This window comes from Leptonychotes weddellii, chromosome 3 (genome assembly GCF_054177405.1).
Source record: "Leptonychotes weddellii isolate Sample4059 chromosome 3, ASM5417740v2, whole genome shotgun sequence".
Lineage (NCBI taxonomy): Eukaryota > Metazoa > Chordata > Mammalia > Carnivora > Phocidae > Leptonychotes > Leptonychotes weddellii.
The window spans coordinates 1,319,974-1,344,104 of NC_138371.1; the positions used below are offsets into that span (position 1 = coordinate 1,319,974).

General features: G+C 55.5%; 1 protein-coding gene and 1 long non-coding RNA gene across 2 annotated transcripts in view; both read left to right on the forward strand.

The window, feature by feature from the left end:
• Positions 1 to 9,945, forward strand: part of NDUFA10 (NADH:ubiquinone oxidoreductase subunit A10) — a 113,414-nt gene extending 103,469 nt beyond the window's left edge. The window contains exon 10 of the mRNA XM_081813266.1: positions 9,802 to 9,945. Within this exon, the coding sequence (XP_081669392.1) occupies positions 9,802 to 9,930 (129 nt within the window). The 3' untranslated portion in view covers positions 9,931 to 9,945. The remainder of the gene's footprint in view (positions 1 to 9,801) is intronic.
• A 2,141-nt stretch (positions 9,946 to 12,086) lies between these two features.
• On the forward strand, positions 12,087 to 16,860 carry LOC145720414 (uncharacterized). The gene is made up of 3 exons (XR_014143311.1): positions 12,087 to 12,887; positions 14,574 to 14,654; positions 15,549 to 16,860. It is a non-coding gene; the product is annotated as an uncharacterized LOC145720414 (long non-coding RNA).
• Positions 16,861 to 24,131: the final 7,271 nt, after the last annotated feature.

A 24,131-nucleotide genomic window follows, 5' to 3' on the forward strand; every position in this document is an offset into this window, starting at 1 on the left:
GGCCCGGGTCTGCGGGTGGAGCCAGGCTCCTCTCGAGCAGGCTGAGAGCCGGTGGGGGCTTCAGGACTCTGACCCTCATGGGGCTGGAAGGAGCCCCGTGGGCCACCATCAGCCTGCTCTTCAGCCAAACCAAATGGCATGAGAGACTCGCTTAAAATTAATGCTTTTATCATTAGTGGTATGGCTTGACCTCAGAACTACTGTGTGCTGAGAAAGAGGCACGTTGTGTAACCGTCCATACGACCTGACATCGTCCTGTGATTCAGACACACACAGAATACCGCCTCCCACTTCCTAAGATGGAACATATCTACGAAGGTCTGGAAAGATAAATGATAGCAATGAACTTGTCAGGTTGGGTACCACTGGGGTGAAGAACAGAGGGTGGGAGTTGGGTACCACTGGGGCGAGGGATGGGGTGTTGGGTGCCGCTGGGGCGAGGGGCTGAGCGGGGCACATGGCTGTGTCCAGGGCGCTGGCTCATTCGGGTATGTTTTACGTCTCTCAAGGCATTTGTAAAGGAAGGATTGCTCATGACGTGATGGAAACCAGGAGCTAGGAGGCTGATTTAAGAAGCCCAAGCGGGAATTGCAAGGAATGTTCATGCGCAGGGAACCATTTCCTGCTCACCTAGAACACAGCGGCGGTGGCAGCTTCTTGGCGGCAGCAGGCCCCTGGGGCAGGTCCGCTGCTGGAGTTCAGGATCCTTCTAGAGTGGTCGCTCCAGGGAGCCATCCTGGCTGTCCGTGTCCTTTTTTTTTTTTTTTTTTTTTTAAGATTTTATTTATTTATTTGAGACAGAGAGAATGAGAGAGAGAGAGAGAGAGCACATGAGAGGGGGGAGGGTCAGAGGCAGAAGCAGGCTCCCTGCCGAGCAGGGAGCCCGATGCGGGACTCGATCCGGGGACTCCAGGATCATGACCTGAGCCGAAGGCAGTCGCTTAACCAACTGAGCCACCCAGGCGAAGGGTCTTATCTTGGTGCCTCTCCTCCTCCTTCATGGTTCCTTCTGCAGCATTCGAGGGCCTTGCAGGCTCACCCTGTCCTGTCGGTCTGCTCACTGCTGAACCTCCTGTCTGGACCGGGCGTGTGCAGGCTCGCACTCAGGAGCGCTGCGCGGAGATTGGCCAAGGGGACTCCGGAGTGGGGAGGACAGGGGCGCAGACCTTGCTTCTTAGCAGGAGATGGAAGGTCCTGGTGGTGTTTGGGGCCGGCCGAGGCTCCTGCGGCCACACCCTCCTTCCCTGTGCCCCTGGTGCTGATAGCCCCCACCGCGGGCTTCCAGGACCTGCCCACGTGCGCCCTCCCGCTGGGCCTGACAGATTAAACTGGCTCCCTGCTCGCAGGGTGACGTTCAGTCTACACTATATTGTCTCCCCAAACCATGACCCAGATCATCAGAAGACCCACAGACAAGCCCAGGACATGGCCCGGGTTCAGGCAGACCTGCCGGGGACCCTCCAGAGCAGGCCTGCTTCCCTGTCGGGGTTACTCACGGTTGAACCATCCCCCTAGTTCACATGTTGGTATCCTAACCCCAGTACCTCATCACCACGTGACCTTCTTTAGGGACAGTCTTCACAGAGGTAAGCGAGGTCATGGGGGCGGCCCGACCCTGTATGACCAGTGTCCTCTGCGGGGGTGGGGGGGTGTTGGAGGTGATCCTCACCTGGAGAGAAGGCCTTGGGAAGTGACACAGATCTGCCCCACCCAGAGGGAACCTCCCGATTTAATGTTCTGACCGCTTTATTCCCAGCACCTGGCGCAAGGCCCGCAGCAGGGTCTGTGCGCGAAGTGACTGCAGGATGAGTGAGGATGGGGTCTGGCCCATGAACGCATCCTCCATGCTCGGGTTCATGGCTTGTCACCCTGCTGGCCACTCTGTGAGGCCGCCCTGCGTCTCCCGGCAGGTGGGAGTCCCCTGCCTCTCCAGCCCAGGCTCCAGCTCACTTCTACCCTCCTCCCTGCTGCACCCATGCACACCAGCCCTCCTGCCCCAGCGGCCTCTCCCTGGCCCATGGCCTCCTCCCTGAGGCCTCTGCCTGGACGCCTCGCCTCCCCTCTCCCCAGCCGTGCCCCCTCTGACTCCCGAGTCCGGGGCAGTCCCCAGCTCTCCCAGCCAGCTCTCATCTCTGACCCCCAGCACCCGCCTCTAGGCCTCCTCCTGCCTCCTCCCTCCCTCCCTCTTGCCAGAAAGCCATGAACTCCTCGCAGGACCAGGACCTCGGTCTCCCTGTCCCTGGCCCCCGCGCTGGGCAGGGTGTTCTTTCCCCATGTGTGGCTCGGGGCGGAGGTGCACCCAGAGAAGTCTGAGGGCCCCCAGGACACACACACATAAGGGGCTGCTTGTCATCCTTGTTACCCTCAGGGCTCACCTGGCTGTCGCCTCCTGGGGACCCCTTCTCTGTCAGCCCTCCTCAGCGGCAGGGGCCCCGGTTGCACACTAGAAGTTCCAGGAGCGTGTAGAAACACTGATGTCCAGGCACATTCAGTTAAGGGGCTCTCAGGGGTGGGGCAGCCACCTCTGGGGTGTTAGGAGGCCAGCACTGATACACTTCTCAAATTTCCCTGGTGATGAGAATTCACTGGGGTTCTCCTTAAAATACAGATCCCTGGACCCCCGTCCACACTGGCTAAGTCAGAGCCTCTGGACCAGAAGCCAGAAGCCGAGGGATCAGCCAGGGCCTCAATGGCGCAGGAGGGAGAGCCTGGGAACTCGCTCTCTTTCTGTGCTCAGGGGCCCCTCCCCCACCCCAAGCTCCATACAGCCCCTTCCTGGTTCTCACCGATCTCACCGCCTTGTGGCTGGTGTGCAGTGAGCCCCTTCTGCCTCCCCGCTAAGCCGTGAACCGGGCAGGCCTGACTTTGCTCAGCTCCGTGTCCCAATGCCAGGCAGACAGTAGGTGCTCGAGATGTTTGTTGAATGAATCCATGACCTGGGTGTGCCTTTCAGCAGGCGACTTCTGTATTTACTCTCTCAGTTGTAAGAAGGAGGTAGTTCGGCCTCCTCATCGGATAGAGGGGAATTTGTATGTGAAAGCACTTCACACCTAGAGTTGTTCCTGTTCTCTTCGCTAAGGACATGCGCAGTCCTGGTGATGGCTCCGGGACGTGACCGAGGCCAAGCAGCAGCACGTGTTCACCCGAGCCTGCAGAGCTGTGACCCTCCCAGTGGGCGCTGCCACATCAGCACCTGCCATCTGCATCTAACCAGGTCACCAGGGGACCCACGTGCTCAGCCCCCAGTGAGGAGGCCCCGGGGTTGCTCCTAAGGGCTGGCCAGGAGGGGTCTGGCTGGGTGCCGGGCCTGGCAGGGTGCGACCCTGCCCTCCATGTGTCTCCCAGCCCGGGGTGTTTCCCCGGGGCCCAGGAGGATTGTGTCGTGGAGGCATGGACAGTGGGGCGGGGCGGGGTGGGCATTACCAGCAAGAGCTGCCGACTGGCGGCATCTCATCGCCCTCTTCCTGTGGGCCACCGACCCCCTAACGGCCTTTGCCAGCTTTAGGCCAGCTGTCTGCCAGTTGCACCCTCCCTCGGGGAGAGTTCACATTTTCTCGGGATCAGCAGGAAAGTAGGAAATGGTTTGGAAAGCCGGGCTACAGGAAACAATGGTTTCAGGAGCCAGAGGTCTGGATAAACAGCCCTGTTGCCCTTTGGAATCTGTGGATTAAAGCGCACTCTGGGATGTGTGTTCTGCGCGGGGAGAGAGAAAACGAACGAGGCCAGCAGTTCTGCTCCAGGGCCCAGGCAGCCTGACACGGGAGGGGGCGGGGGTGCGGGTCCCCAGCTGCTCTGGGACGCCGAGACTCGGTGCGGCCTCAGCCGCGCAGCCTGGCTACCCGCCCCTGCGCTGCTTAGCACGACCTGCCAGGTGCACTCAGGTCTGGTGCCAGGAGGACGGGGCCTCGCTGCCGGAGGGGGGTCTGCATCGCGGCGGGCGCATTCCTGTGACCCCTCTGCAGGCAGCCAGCCTCCAGGATTTGTTTGGGGGTTGGGGAGGGGGCTGCTGTGATTTTCTATAGAATTAGGGGATTTTAGAGTTGGTTTTGAAGATGAATGTACCCAAGGAGTGACATACCCTGGAATTCGCACGACGGCTCTTGCAGTGACAATCAGGCGCGGCTTGCTCAGAGCGGACAGTGACCTCGAGTGAAGGACAGGGTTGATAATCCTAAGCAAGTCCTTAGCCTGCAGGGATGTGACCCCGAGGTCAGCCCCTGGTGGTGGGGAGAGTGAGTGCAGCCACTGCTCAGGCAATGAAGGGGAAGTAGGCCCAGGGAGCAGAAGGGGCTGCCCAGGACCGCCTGACCCCTGTGGCGGAGCTCCTCTGGGAATGGGGTGTCTGGCTCCCTCCGGGGCTGCTCTGTTCCCCGCCCACCTCTGCCACATGGTGGCTCCAGGCTGATGAGCTCCAGGGGCGTCTTGTCCAGCCTGGAAGCTGCTATCTGAGTGCGGCCGCTTAGCATGAAACTGCAAAGCCTGGCAGGAGACGGCACCAGCCCTCGTCTTTGCCCAGAGGGCCCGGCTCCTTCCCCCTGGAAGGTGCTACCCCAAGTCCTGCCCCTCAGCCTGCTCTCGGCCACGTGTGCCCACCTGGTGGGCTCAGGCGCATCTGCTCACTCGGACCCTTGGCCTGCCTTCCCGATTCACATCCACGAACATCGTGGGGAGAAACGTGCCTATAATAACATATGTGGTGCTTTTCTTAGGCTCACAGTGGCTTGCAAACGCAGCTTTGTACTCTTTCTTGTTTGTTCTGAAGGTGGGCAGGTGGCCCTCAGTGCCTGCCCCCTCGTGCCTGCCTGAGCTGAGACAGAGTCGGCTATGGCCGGGGCACTGGGCAAGCAGCTCTCGGGCCTGCAGCCTCTTCTGCTCAGAGAGCGAGGAGCAGTGATTCTCGGATCGTGGAGAAGGACAAACCAGAATGGATGAAGAAAAGGAAAGAGGGATGCGTTGACAAGGGCTTTATAAAAGGAGGGAAGGGGAAGCTCCTGTTCTGTCATTGTGGGCCTGGGTGCTGGGTGCCCATGGGGTCCGTCCACAGCACGAGATCCTGGCTTCGCTCTGGGACAATCTGCCTGTTGGCTGTTATTTCTTATGGAGACTCAAAATAGCTCCCTGTGCATCTCACCCGTTTTCTCCACTTCCCTTTGGATTTGCCTGCACACAGTCAAGCTGCTTCAGATTTTCAAATACTTGAAGATGCACATGCTCTCGAGTTTCCTTTTCCAGGATGGGTGTCCTGGGTTCTCTCATGTGGTCCTTCTAGAGCTTCTGGGCCTCCCCGCTTCCCCATGCCTGGTGCTCCACCCTGGGGAAGTGACGATCCATAGCAGCCCTACAGCCCCAACTCACAGCTGGACTACACTTCCCTGCAGCCCATGCTGCCAGGGACTACACTTCCCAGCAGCCCATGCTGTTAGGGACTACACTTCCCAGCAGCCTGTGCTGCCAGGGACTACACTTCCCTGCAGCCTGTGCTGCCAGGGACTACACTTCCCAGCAGCCTGTGCGGTTAGGGACTACACTTCCCAGCAGCCCGTGCGGTTAGGGACTACACTTCCCAGCAGCCCGTGCGGTTAGGGACTGCCATGTCACCAAGTTCTGGTCAATGGACTGTGTGGGAGCTATGTGGGATTCCTCCAGACCCGGCCCAGGGAGATCCCACTACCTGTATGCGTTCTCCCTCCCTTCCTGCTGACTGGGACAGCAACCCAGGGTGCTCTCGGAAGCACGTGCTCCAGAAGGAGCCCCTGGGCTGGATGCCCCAGAGGCCCTGTGCAGCAGAGCGCCACCTCCTGGCCCAGACCTGGAGCCACCCCTCGCTGTGGCTTCGCGGGATGGGACTGGTTCAGGCCCGGGGCTCCCTGGCCGTGCAGCCTGGTCTCCTCCGGCGAACACGCTCACGTGGCCTGTGGCTGGCAGACAGATGTTTTGTCACCCCTCTGCCAGGACCTCACGCCACCCCAAGGCTTACATCCTGGGGGCCAGCAATAGCTTGGGGTCCCCGCAGCACCGCTGGCTCCCCAGCCTGGGTCTCCCAGGTTCACCTGTGAGCAGCCTCCTCCCGCACGCGGCCGCCGGGGACGCGCCGCAGAGTGCCAGGGGATAGATGGCACTTGCTTCTCAAAAGCAGCCGGGGATCGGGGACTCAGGGAGGGAGGCGAGCTGACCGGCTCGGGTTTCAGGCTCTCAGTAAAAACAGCGAGCTCCGTCCGCACCACTTGTTCCTAAAGGAACACATTTCTCATCCCAGGGTTTTCTCCGGCATGAAAAGGGAGAGTTCTTAAGGAAGGAGAAGTTTGCCAGCAGTCTACCAGTCACGGAGAAGCAAAACAGCACCAACTGCCTCCTCTCCCTTCACCCCACGCGACTTTAGTCCAATTTTACAGCCAGTGACTTGGGGACACCTTTCATTTCTGGCTAAATGAAAATGAGAGTTGTCTTGAGTGATGAATTATCTGGGCAATCCTGCCAGAAATGAAGTATGCTCAGGTTCTAAAATAAAATAAAGCATACACATGTCCCTGAGCGTGGGTTGTCTGTGAGTGCTTACTTTCTCCATCCTGGTTTGGCTTTCGGGGTGGGGGGCGTGGGAACGAGGATGAGGGACCTGGGCCTCCCAGACAGTGCAGACCAAGGAGGACGGGGGAGCCTGGAGGGAGCTTGAGAGCCTGAGGGGGATGCGCCTGGTGGGGGAAGGAGAGATCTGAACCCCTTTCAGGTTCCCGGCCTTGTCTGTGCCCAGATCCTGCAGCTTGGCCATGCCCAGCAGGAAACCTCTGCCGGCAGGACCAAAGCTGGGGGGGGTGGGGGGGGACAAGTGCATACTGGGTGGGGCGGGGCGTTGGGACAGTGGGCGTGTGCCTGGGCAGTGGGGCTCCCTGACGCCTTATACAACTGACCTCAGTGCGTCCCCCGCTCGCTGTTTCACCGAGGAAACTGCCATCTCAGAGCCCCTGAGTCATTTGTCTAGAGCTGCAGGGACCCACAGGAGCCAACTCTTGCAAGGAGAGCGCCAGGGAGGGCGGGGCCGCGTGGGCAGCAACCAAAGAGGAGGCCAGGGGCAGGCTGGGGCTTCCGAGACTGAGGGTGGAGGCTTGGGTTTTGTTCTGTAAATAGGGGCGTCTGAGCTGGAGGCCTCGAAGGGTTCTGGGGGCATGGGCAGCACATGGAGTATCCCCAGGAGAGGTGGGCACAGGAGCCTACCGGAGGGGCACATGAGAGAGGGTTCATGGTGATGGACTGAGTCCTGCCCTGTGGGTCCAGGGTTCCCTTGTCCCCTTCCTCCCCCACCTGCCTCTGCTTCTTCCCTGCTCCCATCCCAGCAGGTTGTCAGTCTCCCCTTCCCACGCCCCCTCATCCCGACAGGTGCCAGGGAGTGGGTCAACCACCTCAGGCCACACTGGGAACCCAAGATGCCGGGCCGGGGAGTGACGGGGCTGAGAAACAGCGTCAGGAAGGCGGGAGTGGGGAGCTGGATGGTGCCCCAGCAAGGCTCCTGTGCCCCATCAGACTTCACCTGCAAAACACAAAGCCCAACATCACGTTGTTAAGAACTTTGAGACAATGACCACAGAGCATTAACTCGGAGCTTGGGGCTCCGAGCAACCGCACTGCTCCCTTGCCCAGCGGTGCCCAGCCATCATCCTCTCCCACGAGGTCACAGCAACGGCCTCCTGGGCTCCCTTCCTCACCCCACGGCTACTGCCCCAGCTCTGGCCAGAGTGCCCCTAAGACTGAATGCCACCGAGTCCCTGCTGGTCCTCAGACGGCCGCCCCACGGCCCCTGTCCCCTCCACAGGCTTTGCTTCTGCCACCTGCCCTTGCAGCACCTGCCTCCGCGCCCGGGGCATCTCCAATCCTGCCTCATGAGAGAGCCTCCCCCGGGAACCCCAGTGACACCAGAGGCCCCTCACTGCCCCCTTCCCGTGGCCGTGGGACTTTCCTCCCTGACCCGAGCACAGCTTGGCGTGTTCCTCTCTGTCGTCCGCCTGGATGGTCAGATGCCAGTTCATTCACTGCATACACGCATTTTTGTGCCGAGGCAGCTGCCTGGCCTCGGCCTGACGCTCCCCAGATAATTACTGCGTGGGTGAGAGAGGGAAAGACCCCAGAACCCGTGTCTCCTCGTGAACAACTCCGACCGGTTCTCCCCGCTGCCCCCACCGGATCTGGGCCGAGAAACGGGGTCAGCCGTGCGGGGCCTTTCACTGCCTCCCCATCACGCACCCTCCCTTGTTTCAGCTCTAGTTTTAATCATCTAAATCCACTTTATGGAGGAGTACATTACGTGGAGTAAGTTTGATGAGTCTTGACAAATGTATATGCTTACCTATCACCCCCCCATCAAGACTCAGAACATCCCCATCACCCCAAAAGTGCCACCTGCCCCTTTGTCACCCCCCACCCCCCACCACGTCCACCTCTATCCCCGCAGGTCAGTTTGCAGTATGGACCTTCACTCAGTCGGGATCCTCGGCCCCCCTCCTTGTGTTCTGGCCTCTCGCTCAGAGAGCGGATTGTTGAGATTCCTTCATGGCCTGTGTCTCAGTGACCTGCTCCTTCTCATCGGTGGGTGGTAGTCCACTGCGTGAACATACAATTTGCTGGTCTATGCATTTGTTTAAGGACATTTGGTCTGTTCCCAACGTGGGGTGGGTATGAACATTCGCCCAAGCATCTTTGTGTGGACACACGCTCATCTCTCCTGGGAGACTCCCTTGGGTAGGCCAGTGTATCTGTTTCCTGGGACCACCGTAGCCAAGTGCCACAAAACCACAGAAATGTATTCTCAGGGGCCAGACATCCAAGATCCAGGTGCCAGTGGGGCTGGCTCCTTCTGAGGGCGATGAGGAAGAGTGTGTGCAGTGCTTCCCCCAGCCCATTATTCCTAGCAGGCTCTGACAACCATCTCTGTCCTCACCTTCGCACACACTCTCCTGGTGGGCCTCTTTGTGTCCAGATCTCCTCCGTTTGTAAGATCGCTGGTCCTATTGGATTAGAGGCTCACCCTACTCCAAGGTGACCGCATCTTAACTCATACCATCTGCAATGGCCTTATTTCCAAATAAAGTCACATTCCAAGGTCCTGGGAGCTAAGACTTCCAAGTATGAATTTGGGGGTTGGGGGTAAAAGTCAACCCTCATAAGTAGGTGAACCTGAATTTTATGAAACTCTGACAATCAGCCCCATGCAGTGGACTTCCTTGGTTTTGAGGTGCATGACATCCAAGTGTGTTACCCTTTACCCCTCCTTGCGGTCATCTACAGACCTCCTGACCAACCCCGCCGCCATTCCTGAGGAACTTCCCAAACACAGACACCATTCTGCATGATTCTGAAGCCTAAGTGGGTCACTTATCCACCTGTCTAGCTTCAGATCCCTTAACTTTCTCAGAATCATTGAGCCTCACCATTATTCAACCAGACATACCCATGACGATGAGGAGTATCTTGGTATCACCCGGAATGACTCTATCTCTGACATTTTAATCTCTGTGGTCTTGTACCACAACCTCAAGCCTTCTGGCCCACTCATTCCTTTACTCTCTGACACCTGCTTTGTGACCTGATTGAGAGGTCAATTCTTGTCCTCTGCAGGCTCATTGGGTCACAGCTGATGGAGAGCCCACTTTAAAGTATTGGCTCACCTACCTGGCAAATGCAGACACTGATGGCTTCAGGCCTAGCTGGAGCCAGGGGTCAGGGCAGGCAGTCAGTTCTTTCTCTATTTCCCCTCCTCTCCTGACTTCTTCCCTTCGTCTTTCTCAATTTGGATTGATGTTGTTCTTCAAACAGGTGTCTCCACCTGGCTGCCAAGGTGGCCACCTGAAGCCCTACGCCTGGATTCTCACAGCTTGTGATCTAGAAGAAAGAGGACTGTCTTTCTTGCAGAGTCCAAATATTACGTCCCTGCAAGGGCTGTGAGAGGCTGCGTCAGACTGGTCGCTGGCCACGGTGGATGGGTCGGCATGGCCAGCCACACCCTTGAAGGGCCCTCTGGAGGTAGGCCGTCTGGGCATCACCATTTTGACCCAGCAGACATTTTCATGCTGAGAGTTTTTACTCCAGATTTCATGAACCATCATATTAATCAGAATTAAACCAATAGCTGTTGACATTTATCAAGGAAGTATTTTCTGCAGCTAATTCCATTAAACCAGTTTAGTTCTTGGATCAATTTTTTGCACAGCGCTGTTAACCAAATTGTTTCCATTTTTATTTCTCAGTAATGATCTGACTCATCCATTTTTGTGGCAATTTTTTTGTTTTTGTTTGTGTGTTTTACCCATGTCTGATTTCCACGATTGTATCTTCGGCACTAATGAGTTTTCTTTGCAGCCGTTACCTCTACAAAGCCCAATTTCTTTGATAATTTGCACAGATCTAAATTTTGGTAAGAATTTTTTATTCCTCTGTCAGTCCAAATCCTTAACAAACTTAATATGTATTTTTATGTTCTGTTACTTTATTTTCGGTTTATTACTTCCACCAACTCTCTTCTTTCCTGGTTTAATTTCATAGTTTTCGATGTTAACAATGATGTTTCGTTCCATTTTTTCCTCAATAACAACTTTCACTGTGTGCAGTCCCAGTCTTTATTGGCTTTATTTTGTGTTATTTCTACCAGTAATACTAATTTTGAACTGGAAAAAATCCAGTAGTTTGCATGTCGTCGTGAGTCCTGAGAAAATGGAGTGGAATTATTCTTGGATAATTGCTCTCGACCACCACTGGTCTACTTTATGGCTAATTCCATTCTTTCATACATTTAAAGTTACTCTATGATCTACGAATAACCATTTATTCTTTGACAGAACAAAGCCTTGTAGGGCGGGTAGGGGAGAGGCCACCTGCCAGCAGAAGGTGGGTGTTGTTCCTCTAAGAAAGGTGACTTTATTTATTTTTTAAAGATTTTATTTATTTATTTGACACAGAGAGAGAGATAGTGAGAGAGAGATCACAAGCAGGGGGAATGGCAGGCAGAGGGAGAGGGAGAAGCAGGCTCCCCGTAGAGCAGGGAGCCCGATGCGGGGCTCAATCCCAGGACTCTGGAATCATGACCTGAGCAGAAGGCAGTGGCTTAAACAACTGAGCCACCCAGGTGCCCCAAGAAAGGTGACTTTAAATAATGCTCTTCAATAAAATAACTTACATGGTCTCATCCATCCATTTCTCAAGATCTCTCAGGCCCTCCAGCCTTCACTATTGGCTTTATCCAGGTTCTCACCCACAGTGCCCCTCTTCATCCACCAGTAACCCCAGTGTTTTCCTTTCCCAGGGTTCCTATGCAGGTGCTTAACAGATTACCAGTGAAGGATGGACCCAGCGCTCCCAGCTCCTCCTCTCCCCATCTGCTATGCTCCCCTTCCCATCCCCAACACTCCCCCACTACTCATCTCCAATGCTCCTCTCTTCCCCATCCCCAATGCTCCCCTGCCCATCCCCATCCCCAGTGCTCCTCTCCCCTACTCATTCCCAGTGCTCCTTTCCCCTCCCCATCCCCAGTGCTCCCCTAATCTACCCTTAGGCAATACTTTCCTTCCCTACTCATATCTTCAGGCTGCTGGGGGAAATGCAAATGCAATTTTTGGGGGCCTCCAATGAGGGGGGATCCCCAGGAAGGGAGCTCTGTTCCAGAGTCTTCTGTTTGTCCTGCTCTCCCAGGCCCTTCCAGAAAGTCAGCCCAGCCTCCAGGGCACCAGGGTCCCATCTGCTTCTGCTTCGGCTGCTTCCCTTTCAGACAGTGGTGTGGGTGGGTGCATGGGGCTCCTGCTTTGTTTTCCACCCTCACCCAGACTGGCTGAGTCCTAAGCTGAGTGCCACTCCTTCCTGGCCCAATAGCGCCCTTGGGTGGCCCACTGTCCAGCTCAGAGGAGGAAGAGGAGGAGGGAAGAATGATGGGAATCAGGGACCATGTTAGCCCCTCCTGCTTGTGCCAGGGAAGATCCTTGGGACAGGCAGCCCTACCCTGCACTCTCCTGGCCCTATTAGGCCACAGATCCAGAGGTGCTGGTTAGAATGGGCAGCATGGGTGTTTCTGGACCTTGGGCTTGCTGGGGGGAGGCAGAAAGGGGCTGGCACATCTGTTCCAGCTGGCTAAGAATCTGCTGCTTGAGCATCACCTGGATTATCCCAGGCCCTGATGTGTGGACGGGCTCTGGAGCTCCTGGTCTACCTGAGGCTCTCCCAGGGAGGGTTGGAGCGCTGGGAGGATGTGCTGCCCTCTCCTGTGGCCCCCGTGTCCACTCCTCCAGGTCAGAGCTCGGGCTTCAGCATTGAAGGCAAAGCCTCAAACACCAGCCCACGCTCAGCAGCCCTGTGACCGAGGATCGTGCTCTTCACTTCCCTTACCCTCGCTTTGGGGATAATGAGAGCCCTTACCCCGTGATAGCTGGCAGACCGCGTGAGCTCATGCTTGTAAAATACTTCATGTGGGGGCTGGCAGTCCTTCGTGTTACGTTCCATTGTAAATATTCATGTTTCATAAGCCCTCTGTTAGACTCAGGCTTGTAAAAATATTGACACGTATGTTTCCTCCCCTTGAACACAATACACTATTGTGCATATGCTCTGTACCTTCACAGCAAAGCCTGGAAATCAAAGAGGGGTGGGGCCCAGATGCATCCTCATCACTGATGTCACGTTGCTCCTGACTCCCGTTGCCCTGGGCCCTGGTGGGCACGTCCTCGGCTGGGGCAAAAGCCATCCCTGTGCCTCCGAAGCCCGCCTGCGTGAGCGGCTGTGTCCCTCCACGGGGCCTCTCCAAGGTGACATGGTCAGATCCCCACCCTCTTGATCCTTTCACTTCCCTTAGGGGCCCAGTGACATCTACGTGTGCGTCCCCGGAAACACTAGGGGCTATTTGCTGGGAATCCATAACCGTAAGTTAATTCACTTTGTCGGCATCTCTACCGTGTCCGCGTGCTTCTGGGGATGGGGTTGCAAAGCGGTCCTGACACTGGGCGGGCGTCCCGAGACCAGGACCGGATCCAAAGCGGGGATTCTTGGTTATAACCGATCCTTCTGAGCCACTTTGTCAAGCAGCGAACACACCTGTGATTTGCTGCACCTGCGTGGCCTTTGCTGTGGGCCCGGAAGCCTGCTCTGCCGCCCGAGTGTCCGCGGGGACCGTGCCGGACCTGTGGGCCTGCACGCACTTGGGGCTTTTCATCTGTGTGGGGATGTTTGTGCCGGATTGTGCTCTCATGCTGGATTTTAAATTAGGTTTTTGTTTTTTTTAATTATAACTGAGAGTGGAAAATAATATACCTCTGGAATGGTATTAGCTAAACCTTCCACAGTCGTAAATCCGTGTGCTAATGGTTTGTTTTTGTGCTGTTTGGTTGTCATGGTGACAGGCCGCATTAACTAATAAGTTTGTTTTGAGAATTTTAATGCCAGTTTGCCAAACGTTCTCCTCCTGCTACAAAGGCTTGAGCATTTGCGGCCCACGTTGCTGGGGGCTGACTTGGACCTCAGTGTCCCTCACGCTCTTAAAATGGCCCGAAGCCCCTACAACAATCTCAGCTTGAAAAGCCTGAGAAGACGTGCCATTGGTAAACATACTTAAAATAATAGCACTTGAGAGATGCCACGGAGAAAAACAACCACCGATACCCTAATCTCAGCGTTTCGGAATACGTTCCGATGCAGGAATGTCTCCACGGCAGGCGGGAGGAATGTGTCTCGTCCGGTTGTGGGAGGGGGCTCAGGAGAGGCTACACGGGTCCTGGTGGCCAGCAGGCCTGCCGGAGGGCCCCTCAGTGGCCACCGTTGCCCAGACAGGGTCAGGGGATGGTGGCAGCTGCTGTGATGCTGGGGTCCGGTGAGGGGCCCTGGGTGCCCTTGTGGTTGTGTATGAATCTCCAAGAGGGACACTGCCTGCCCCCGAAAGGAGGGGACGGAAGCTAAATCAGAAGGCCCGTCAGGTTCACGCATGCCTGGTTAAAGTGATCTGGGCTTCAGGATGCCCATTGGAAGGAGGGAATTCCTCTGTCCACGGGAGACACCTGACAGGGCCCAAGGGCAGCAGAGAGGCGCCCACAGGCTGCCCCGGCTTCCTCTGCTGTCCCCTGCCTTTGCTTTGAAGGAACCCCTCCTGTTTACCCATCCTGATGGGTGGCACGCCTGCCTGCTGAGACCTGGCCAGGGAGGGTCCCTACAAACAAGGTCCTCCCGTTGTCCTGGCCCTGGTTTCTGCTTGGGTCTGCCAGATCCTCCTGGGAGCCTCGGGGTCAATGTCCATGAGCAGCCCACCCACAGGGGGTCAGGCCAGTCCTCACACACCGAGGTCAGGCCTGCCCCCCGGTCTCCACCTTTTTAATGGGGGGGCCTTCCGGGGGACAGTCAGACCTCCAACCTCATGTCACCAATCTACCTTGGAGCCCTTGTCAGACCCTGGCGCTGAGATCCCACAGAGGGAAGCATGTGGTCCTCGATGATGGACCATCCTGGAGGTAGAGAGCTCCATCTGCCGCAGGACCTGTCTGTGGCTCAGAAAGTGGGGAATACATTAACAAATTTAAAATTTGTGTTGTGTACCTACTACATGCTCGGCACCATTCTAGGAGGTGGTGAAGCTCGGGGAACAGAGCAGACCGTACCCTGCTCTAACAGAGCCTGGATTCCAGCGATCACGGCACAAGCAAGTGCGCAGCGAAGGGCAGTGCCAAGAAGGAGGCCAGTGTGGGTGGGATGCGGGTGACGGAGGGGAGGTGGGTCTTTGAAAAGTTGGCCAGAGAAAGCCCATTGCAGGGGCGTGGGGATGACGGGGGAGAAGCAAATACTGGAGCTGGATGGGAGGTAAGCCATATACTGGGGGCCCAGCTGCGGGGCTGGCGAGGGGAGGAGTCGCGGACGACCCGAGTGAGTCCCGTGTGGCGGTGCCGCTGGTGATGGAGGGAAGAGCGGCAGCGGGAAACAGCCTGTTTGCAGGGAAAGAGGTGACCTCAGGCTTGGACAAGCAGGGGTGAGGTCAGGTGGAGAACAGAGGTGGCTGTGGGTGTCTCTGGGCGACTGGCAGAAGGATGTAGGTTAGACTTCCAATCAGTGGAAGTGTCCACTGTTGCCCACCGTCATGTGTTATTTTGGGGGTGCAAAGGGTAATATATGACAAACTCGGAAGAACCATTGTAATGTGAATTAATTGTATGTAATTAATTTTGCAGTCTTTATAGTGGGGTGTGTGCGTGTGTGTGTGTGTGTATTTGGGATGGAATTTGTCCCCACTTTAAGTGGAATTTCCAGAAGTAACCTGTGTGAATATTTGTAATTACCTTAGACGAGGGCGCTAAGAACAATACCATAGACACACTTTGTCATCCTACAGTATCTTTTTCCATTAATACCACTGTTAGGGACTGAACGTTTGTGTCTCCCCGAAAATTCAAATGTTGAAGTCCTAACCCCTAAATTGACAGTTTTAGGAGGCGAGGCCTTTGGGAGGTGATTAGGGTTGGGGGGTGGAGGGGCATGGTGGGATTAGCGCCCCAGGTAGAAGAGGAAGAGAGGGGTCTCTCCCTCTGTCTCTCTCTGTCTCCCAGCCCCCGGGAAAGGTCATGAGCACACACAGCGTCTGCAGGCCCGGAGGAGAGTCTCACCAGGACCCTCATCTGGGGCTCCAGCCTCGGAACTGTGGGAAATGAATGCCTATTGTCTGAGCCCCTGTTGGCGGGTTTGGTCATGGCTGCTGGAGCCGACCAGCCACTTGCTGAAAAGCGAGAAGTAAAAGCAAAGGGTCTGAATGCTCTTGACTCAGGCACTGCATTCAGAGAGGGTCCTTCAGACCCTCACCCGGAGCCTGCGCCCTCCTTTTCCGCACATGGTGGAGACATCCGCGCTCATCTGGTTTCCCGACTCTCAACAAAGACGACACAATGATCCCAAAGAGGAGCAAAGCTCTTCGAAGCAGTAACATTTGCAGGCTGCTTCTGTGATTGATACTAATCATTAAAAAAGAGTGCGGAGAAGCTGAACACAGCAAATACAAGGACCCAAGTGCCCTCGGATGCAGGATAGTTCAGGGTTGGAGCAAACGACCTCACGCATTGCTGTGTGCGTCACATCACATGGACGGTGTAGTGTCCAAACTTAAGACTGAAGCCAGCATACTCCGTACAGGGAATTAGAAAGGCATCGGAAAGAAGTCTGCCCACAGGTTGAAGGTGTTTGCACTCACTGGGCTCCTACGATCATCTGCTCTGACCACTTCATTTTATGGAAAGGCCGGGCTCAGCGAGGCCCAGCCACTCACCATTTGTCACCAGAGACACACCCAGTACTTTCCAGCTCAGTCACTTCCCTGTAGGAGGAGGGGACTCGGAGCACTTGGAATATCAGGCGGAAGGGATAGAGGACTGAGTGGCTTCCCTGGGGCGATGCCAGGGGGGCACCTTTCAGTTGTCGGGTGGTACTGGGGCAGAAGCCAAGTCTAGACTGTTCTAACAGCAGTGATTGAAACCCGTTGCAGCGGGGGTGGGGAGCACATACCACTGTGTGAAATGGAAACCCCCTTCTGTCTAAAAGAGAAAATCCATTTATAGCTCCTTTCTGACCGGATTATGATATCACTGCCAACAGATCTGAGAAAAGTCTTTCCTCTTCCAAATTCTACAGCACTCTGCTTTTTCCTAACATCAGAAATTCCTTGATTCCACTTCAAAGCACCTATGGATGCCAATTCTCCTTAGCGCTGAGCCTCTGCGCAGATTTATGTGACTTGTCTCTGCAGCCCTGTGTCATTTCTTCCACACAGCCTCTGTGTCTGCTCCCCGGGGGGTGCCGTGTCTGTGCAGAGGCCACAGAAGAGTGCAAGGGGCCCATGGAGCCTGGGTGCCCCCCGCAGACTGGGCGGGGACCGGGAGGTGAGGGGGAGCGATGGCCTCGCTGCCCTGCTCAGGTTCAATGCTGGGGCTCTAACTGGGTGTGTGTTCCTTCTGAACCCAGCTCAGCTTCCAGGACTGGAGAGAATGAAGGAAGTGAAGGTCTGTTCTCTTCTGAGAAACTGCTCTCTTTACTGACAAGAGGGAAGGGTCACTGTGGGCCAACAGGGTCTTTGTCCTGCATAACACTGAGCTGGGGGTGCTGGCAGGAGCACACAGTAGGCCTGCAATTGCCCCTTTAACATCCAAAGTGGGTGAAGCCCACTCACTGTTGACTTCAAAATGATTGATAACCTCATGTGCTTGCATACAGCTTCCTAGGGTTTTTTTGTGTGCATGAGGTTGGTTGTCTCGGGTGGTGACAAAGTTCAACTAAGCTTCTGTCAGGTTCCTAAACCTTCTGGGACCATCTGTGCCCTTCCTAGTAAATCCAGTTTTAGCAAGAATCCTGCTAAGTCAGTGTCACCAGAACCCCCACTCTTCAAATCTAGATTAGGTCCTCATTCCCCACCACCCCCCAAGTGATGTCTGATCTCCCCAACTTGCCTTCAGCAAGAATCCTATTATGTCACTTTAGCCGGAATGAGTAATTTTCCATCCATGGACCCTGCCCTGCTCCTTGGCTATAAATTCCCACTCGCCCTTGCTGTATTTGGAGTTGAGCCCAGCTCTGTCCTGAGGTCTCTTTTCCGCAGTTGCAATAGTCCTGAATAAAATGTGTTTGTACCGCTCTAACTACTCTCCAGTTCTGGGTTTTCTTTGACAGTAATTATAGCTACTCTGAGAGAAGCATCAGAGCTTCTCATCACAGACATACATGCACGAGCTCCAAGACCACAAAGCAAGGGCCTAGCAATGGTCTGCACCCACACAGAGTCAGGGCTGGACCACAGCCAGCTGTCTTTCTGACTTGGCGCTCTGTGGGCTTCAACCCTAGGCTTGGTCCTGGGGCTCTCCTCCAGTTCGTGGTGGGAGTCCTTTAGTGACACAGCATCTCAGCTGAGCCAAGAGTTCCTGCGGGGCCCTGTCCCAGGACAAGAGAAAGGAAAGAGGGAGCAGACTCAGGAGCAGAGGGCCAGGAAGTGAGGGGGAGAACAGAGCAAGAGCCAATTCAATCAGGACCGGCAAGGTTCTACCAAAAATTGTCCATGGGTTCCTCCACCATCCATGTGGGTGATGGAGACACCAGACAGGGCACCTCCAGATCCTTTCTGTGTGGCTCACAAATGCCAGCATCAGTCTCACCTGGGAGCTTGTTAGAAATTCACAGAAGCTCAGGCCCCACCCCAGAATCCTGAGTCAGAATTCCCATTTAAACAAGCCCACCCCACCCTCCGGTGGGTGGGGGGACTTGAGAGCACTCAGAAGTCTGACAAGATCTGCTCTAGATCACACAGAAGAGTTAAGGAGACTTTATAAGCTTCCATGGCTTGATACCTTCTCAAACAGTCTTGGTTAATACCTAATGAGCTTGAATCCTATTAAAACCTTAAGTTCATTTGATCTCTATTTGTATTTAAAACATGTTTTCTCTATTCATTTGTTTTGCATAATCACGGGGAACACTGATGCAAGGCAACTTGATACTCAGTGAGGGAAAAGGTCTCCTGAAACAGCTTGTTTTTGTCGATCTCCCACAGGAAGCTAGCAGGGTACTATGCCTCGCATTCCTGACTCTGCCCAAATTAGATCACCTTATTTTCCAGGGCCAAGGCATTCAGACAAATATCCAGCCTACAGAACTGGTTGCAGGAAAAAAAAATAACTGAACTTGCACTTGACTGACCTACAGTTCATCGGGTTTCACTGGCCTCGCAGAGCCCCACGTACTGACCTGTGGGTAAGGAAAGAAGACCCTGCCCCAGGAAACTGAAGAAACAGAACTAGCCTGCAAATCCTGGTCTGCAGAGCACAAGAAGTTACTGGATTGATCTGAGAGCACATATTGTGGAAAGGGAGGCCATTAATTTTAGAAGACAAACAGAGTCATGGAAGGACAAAGCAAGGAAGTGAATATTTATTGAAACTATTTTGTTCCAAGCATCATTTCATGCACATTTTCAGTTTGACTTTGCCACAAGACAGTGAACGAGCACATCCTCATTTTTAAGATCAGAAAACTCATACTCAAAGTAATGTCATGTTCCTAGATGTCCATTTTTCCACCCACCTATCCATCTATCCATTCATCCATCCGTCCATCTTTTCACCTATCCATCCATTTGTCAATCTATCCATCCATCTGTCCATCCATCTGTCTGTCTCTATGTCCATCCGTCCATCCACCCATCAGTCCAACTGTCTGTCCATCCGTCCATCCATCCATCCATCCGTCCATCCATCTGTCCATCTATGCATCCATTCTTTTTTTTTTTTTTAAGATTTATTTATTTATTTGAGAGAGCGAGAATGAGAGAGAGAGAGAGTACATGAGAGGGGGGAGGGTTAGAGGGAGAAGCAGGCTCCTCGCTGAGCAGGGAGCCCGATGCGGGACTCGATCCAGGGACTCCAGGATCATGACCTGAGCCGAAGGCAGTCACTTAACCAACTGAGCCACCTAGGCGCCCCTATGCATCCATTCTTAATGATGTTTCTGTGGCTTATGGGAACTTAAAATGGTTACAGGTATTCATTGTTCCTGACACTCATGTACAAGAAATGTAATCTATAATTGTATTGTTCTCCCACTCACTAAGGTTGGTGAGGAGTCCAATACTGGGCAATTTTCCACAATGCTTTCCCCATTCCTCCCCAAGTTGTGTCAGAACTCCAAGGTTATCGCTCTCACTATTCTCTGTCCAGGTCTGTTTTCCTGCCAGAGAAAGTCACAGGTTGTCCCTCTCCCTCAGTGCCAAGCTTCATATTGGGACTTTAGTGAGGGCCCCCAAGGCCATGGCACTTGGTTCTCAGGCATCACGGGCACCACGCGGCCCTCACTTGAATCTTGCGGCCTCCCAGCACTCTGCAGGCATGAGAGAGAGCCCAAAAGCCCCGCATTGTTCCTGCTCCAGCATCCTGCTGAGGGGACAGCCATGTGACAAAGCAGCCATCTTGGACATCCAGCAGTAGCACCTACAGATGGCTCCCCTGCCATCCTCCTGCATGCTCCTGAGGGACTCGCAGTGAGGACGTCCCAGCAGAGCCCAGCAACCCACAGCACCGTGAGAGATAGCCGTCCATCGCCATTTGAACCACATAGTGTTGGGTGGCTAGTTGCACAGCAATAGATAACTGGACCAAGTGCCAAACGTGAGACACTGACACTGAGTGCCACCTCCCTGAAGTCAGCCGTCCACCCAACAGCAGGTCAGGGGGCCCAGGGGGTGCGGAGAGATGGCAGGGGCCATCCTCCTGGAAGCAGGATCGGATAGGGCCACAGTCATGGCTCAGGGCTGCCTCCCCTCCATTGGCGAGCGAGTTGCAAGGAGGACACCCTCAAGAGAGGACAGCTCAAGCATAGGGGAGGGAAGGAGTGGGTGGGCCACCTCTGGAGACTCTGCCCAGACCCGAGACCCAGGAACACAGACCTCGAACTGGGATCAAGGACAGGGTGGGTCTTGGGTCGGGAGATGCCTCGTAACAAAACCTGAAAAGAAGAGTCACTGATAAATGTTTCAGTTTTGAATGTTTCCATGTATGGGTACAGAACAGAGGGTCCGCAGAGCTGGACGCCTGGGGTTCACGGCCAGGCCTCAGGCCCAGTGCAGGGGGGCGGAGGGAAGATTAGAGAGCACTGTGGTCCTGATCATTTATTTCCGCATTTATTTATTTTTCCAATGACCAAATAAAATCATGCTCATTACAAATTCGAAGATTGCTCCCCAAAAATGGAAAAAGAAGAGGAAAAACTGCAGGCCTCAAATTCCCAAGAACAATTCTAGAGAAGAGCCACATCAGTGTAGGTAAGTAAGGAAGTAAATGATCTTTAAGACACTGGTCGTCAAAGCTACATGTGGGTGGTGCAGGGCCAGGCGGACAGACAGACCCACTCGGAGTGAAGTGGTTTTTCAGACCAAGGGAGAAAGATCGGGTTCATACCTCATTCACATGTTTGGGGATAAATCGCTCGGCACATGGAAACAGAAGTCAGCTTGAGTCCTATGTCTTCAGAAGTAAATCCATCCGCAACCATCAGGGAATTAAACAGTAAAACCCCAAATGCCAATGTTCTAGAACCCAACAATGTTGAAAAGGTCTGGCTTTGTATGTCCCCAGCTCCAGAAATCGTAGGGAAGTTCTGATAACAGTGCCTCCATAAAGTATACAACAGGAGGGATGTCTCCCACCAGGTCAAAGGCAAACTAGGAATCTGGGGAACCATTTTCGCACACCCGACAGACAAAGCCCAGTAGGTGAGGGCATTTGTAAGTAAATTGGGCAGCAAGCTCTCCCAGTAAACCAAGTGGCAAAAGAGCATATGCACAGTCAGCACAGCTATACAAAAACGAAGTGAAATCAGCCAGTAATTGTAGGAGATGCATGTAAATATAACAATAAGGTACATTCCTATCGGATGCAGAAATACCACAAAGATTGACAAATCTCTGTGTTGGAGAGTGTGCTTGCATGGTTAGCAGGAGTCTTAAATTAGAATTATCTAGAAGACAGTTTGGGAACAGGTATCCTAATTCAGAATGTCTCTGACTCGTGAGGTATTGTTGTAAAGGAGACAATCACAAAAGGCCAAAGGGAGAATGCAGGAAGATGTTCGTAGGATCTTATTTCTAAAAGTGAACAAGAAGAGAAACCAGCAGAAAATTATAAAAGACCATTCACGGGGATTGGCTGTGTGAGCTGTGATAAACACACTGGAATAACAGACAGTGATTCGAGGCAATGATGTACATGCAATTTGTTAATACCGCACTATTTCCGGAACTATTGTTGATGGAAAATCGCTGATTTCAGAACAACGTGCACACTGTGATTCGTTTATGTGAAACTGTAAGCTTGCATTTCGCAGATAAGCAGCGCTTCCTGCTTGTCCTGATGTAGCATCTGCCTGAAGCAGGTTCGGGAAAGACGGGGGTCTCACATCCTTTCCCACATTGGCCACCCTGTGCCCCTTCCCAGCTCCGGTGGACCCCGCGTGGGTGGCGCACGCAAGCGAGCCCAGCCAAGCACCCGCCGTGTCCAGGCAGCGGAGCCTAGAGGATTCCTACTTTCTACTTGTTGGGTTGCTTTATTTTCTTCGCTTTGGGCATGTACCATTTCTGCAGAAACAAAGAATAAATTTTCAGAGATAAGCACAGAGCTCTGTGTGGGAGGCCCAGCATTCCCCCGTGGCGGTGTTTTTGAAGAAGTGCAGAGCATTTATCAAACCCTGGAGGGATCTGAGAACAGCGCCTGGTTGCCCTGAGCTGCTGGGCCTGGGATGCGGTGGCCTTGGGCTCTGGTGTTCAAAGCCTCGTGCCTCCATTATCACAGGGCGGGGGGGGACCTTCAGAGGCGCCAGGAGGGCAGTGGCGAGACGTGGCGTGGCTCGGAGAGACCAGCAGGACCTCCAGGAGGCATGGGCACTGGGCTTGGGCCTGGAGCAGAGGGCCCGGTGGCAAGGACAGGCTGACCCCCCGCCTTCCAGAGTCCCTGCCAGGGTGAGGTGTGAGCGGATCCCCTGTGTAGCAGAAGAATGTGCCGTGGCCTCACTTGGTTTCCCCTCCTTACCCCTTCTCTGCCTGATGGACAAGCATGGAGGACGGGCTGATCTGAGGACATGTACGGAGGGCAGGTGGCCAGTTAGGGCTGGCTGGAGGGGCAGGGACAGCCCCACACCGCCTGCCTTTGCAGCCCCAGCCCGTCCCTCCAGCTCCGCCCTGGCCCTCAGGCCCCCATGTGCCCCCATGCGCCCCCGCATGCCCCGCGTGTCTGTTCACTTGGCCATGTGACTGCGGCACCCTAGCGGGGAGCTCCGCTGGGTCAGGGGCGCGGCCTCTGAGAAGCCGCTCGGGTCTGGCTGTCACATCCCGGCATACAGAGGTGTCTGCCTCCCCTGGAAGGACTGAGGTCTGAGTCTCTTGCTCGCCTCCTGGTCCTGTTCTAGAATCAACACTGCTCTGGAACTGACACAGAAGCCAGAGTTGAGAACTGCCTCGGTGACTCCCCGACATTACCCCGAGAGTCAGGGTTCGGAGGCGAGCGCTCCTCATGGGGCCTGCAGGGGAGTGCGCGTCCCCTGTCCCCTCCGCTGGGGCCAATGTGGCAGCTCCCAGGGGATGGGGGGAGCTCAAGGCCCCCCTGCTGGCCCGTGGGCGCTTTCTGGATGGACCCAGCGGGGCAGAAACCAGAACCAGTTCCCTGGACCCACGCAGGCAGGGGCAGAGGCAGAGAGAGTAGAGGAAGTACCATGCTCCAGGGGGCCCAGCTTAGGGGGCCCAGCTCTGGGGGTCCCAGGTCCGGGGGGGGCACAGGTCCAGGGGGCCCAGCTGCAGGGGGTCTGAGCTCCGGGGGTCCCGAGCTCTGGGGGGCCCGAGCTCTGGGGGGCCGAGCACCAGGGAGGCCCAGCTCCAGGGGGCTTGAGCTCTGGGGGGCCCAGTTCTGGGGGGCCCAGCTCCGGGGGGCCCGAGCTCCGGGGGTCCGATTGCCTGGGGCCCAGCTCCGGGGGACCGGGCTCCGGGGGGCCCAGCTGCAGGGGCCTGAGCTCTGGGGACCCAGCTCCAGGGAGCCCAAGCTCCAGGGGGCCCGAGCTCCAGGGGGGCCCGAGCTCCAGGGGTCCGATTGCCTGGGGCCCAGCTCCAAGGGGCCCAAGCTCTAGAGGGGCCGAGCTCCAGGGGGGCTGAGCTCCAGGGGGGCCTGAGCTCCGGGGGGGCCTGAGCTCCGGGCGGCCGATTGCCTGGGGCCCAGCTGCGGGGGACCGGGCTCCGGGGGGGCCGAGCTCCAGGGGGGCCTCAGGAAGCACGTGCAAACTGGTCAGCCCTGAGTACTCATGCAGCAACCCCAGGACACCCCCTTGGGCTGCACCCGGAGAACTCAGGTGTGCTGCCCCGTCCGTTACACAGGCCGTAACCTGCCTCATGGTCATCGGCTGTCACACAGTAGTGGTTTGGGTGACTCGGGGATTCCCAAGGGGCACTTGTTTGCAGGCTGCTCGTCTGTGGGGTGCGTAGGTGCAGAACACGGGCGCCATCCAGGCAGAGGGTGCGCGCTCCTCGCCGAGGGCCTCGCAGCTCCCCAGCCCAGTCATACGGGGGGGCCGCAGGTGCACGGGCCCCGGGAGACCTGCATGGCGCCCCGTCTCCTCCTCCTCCT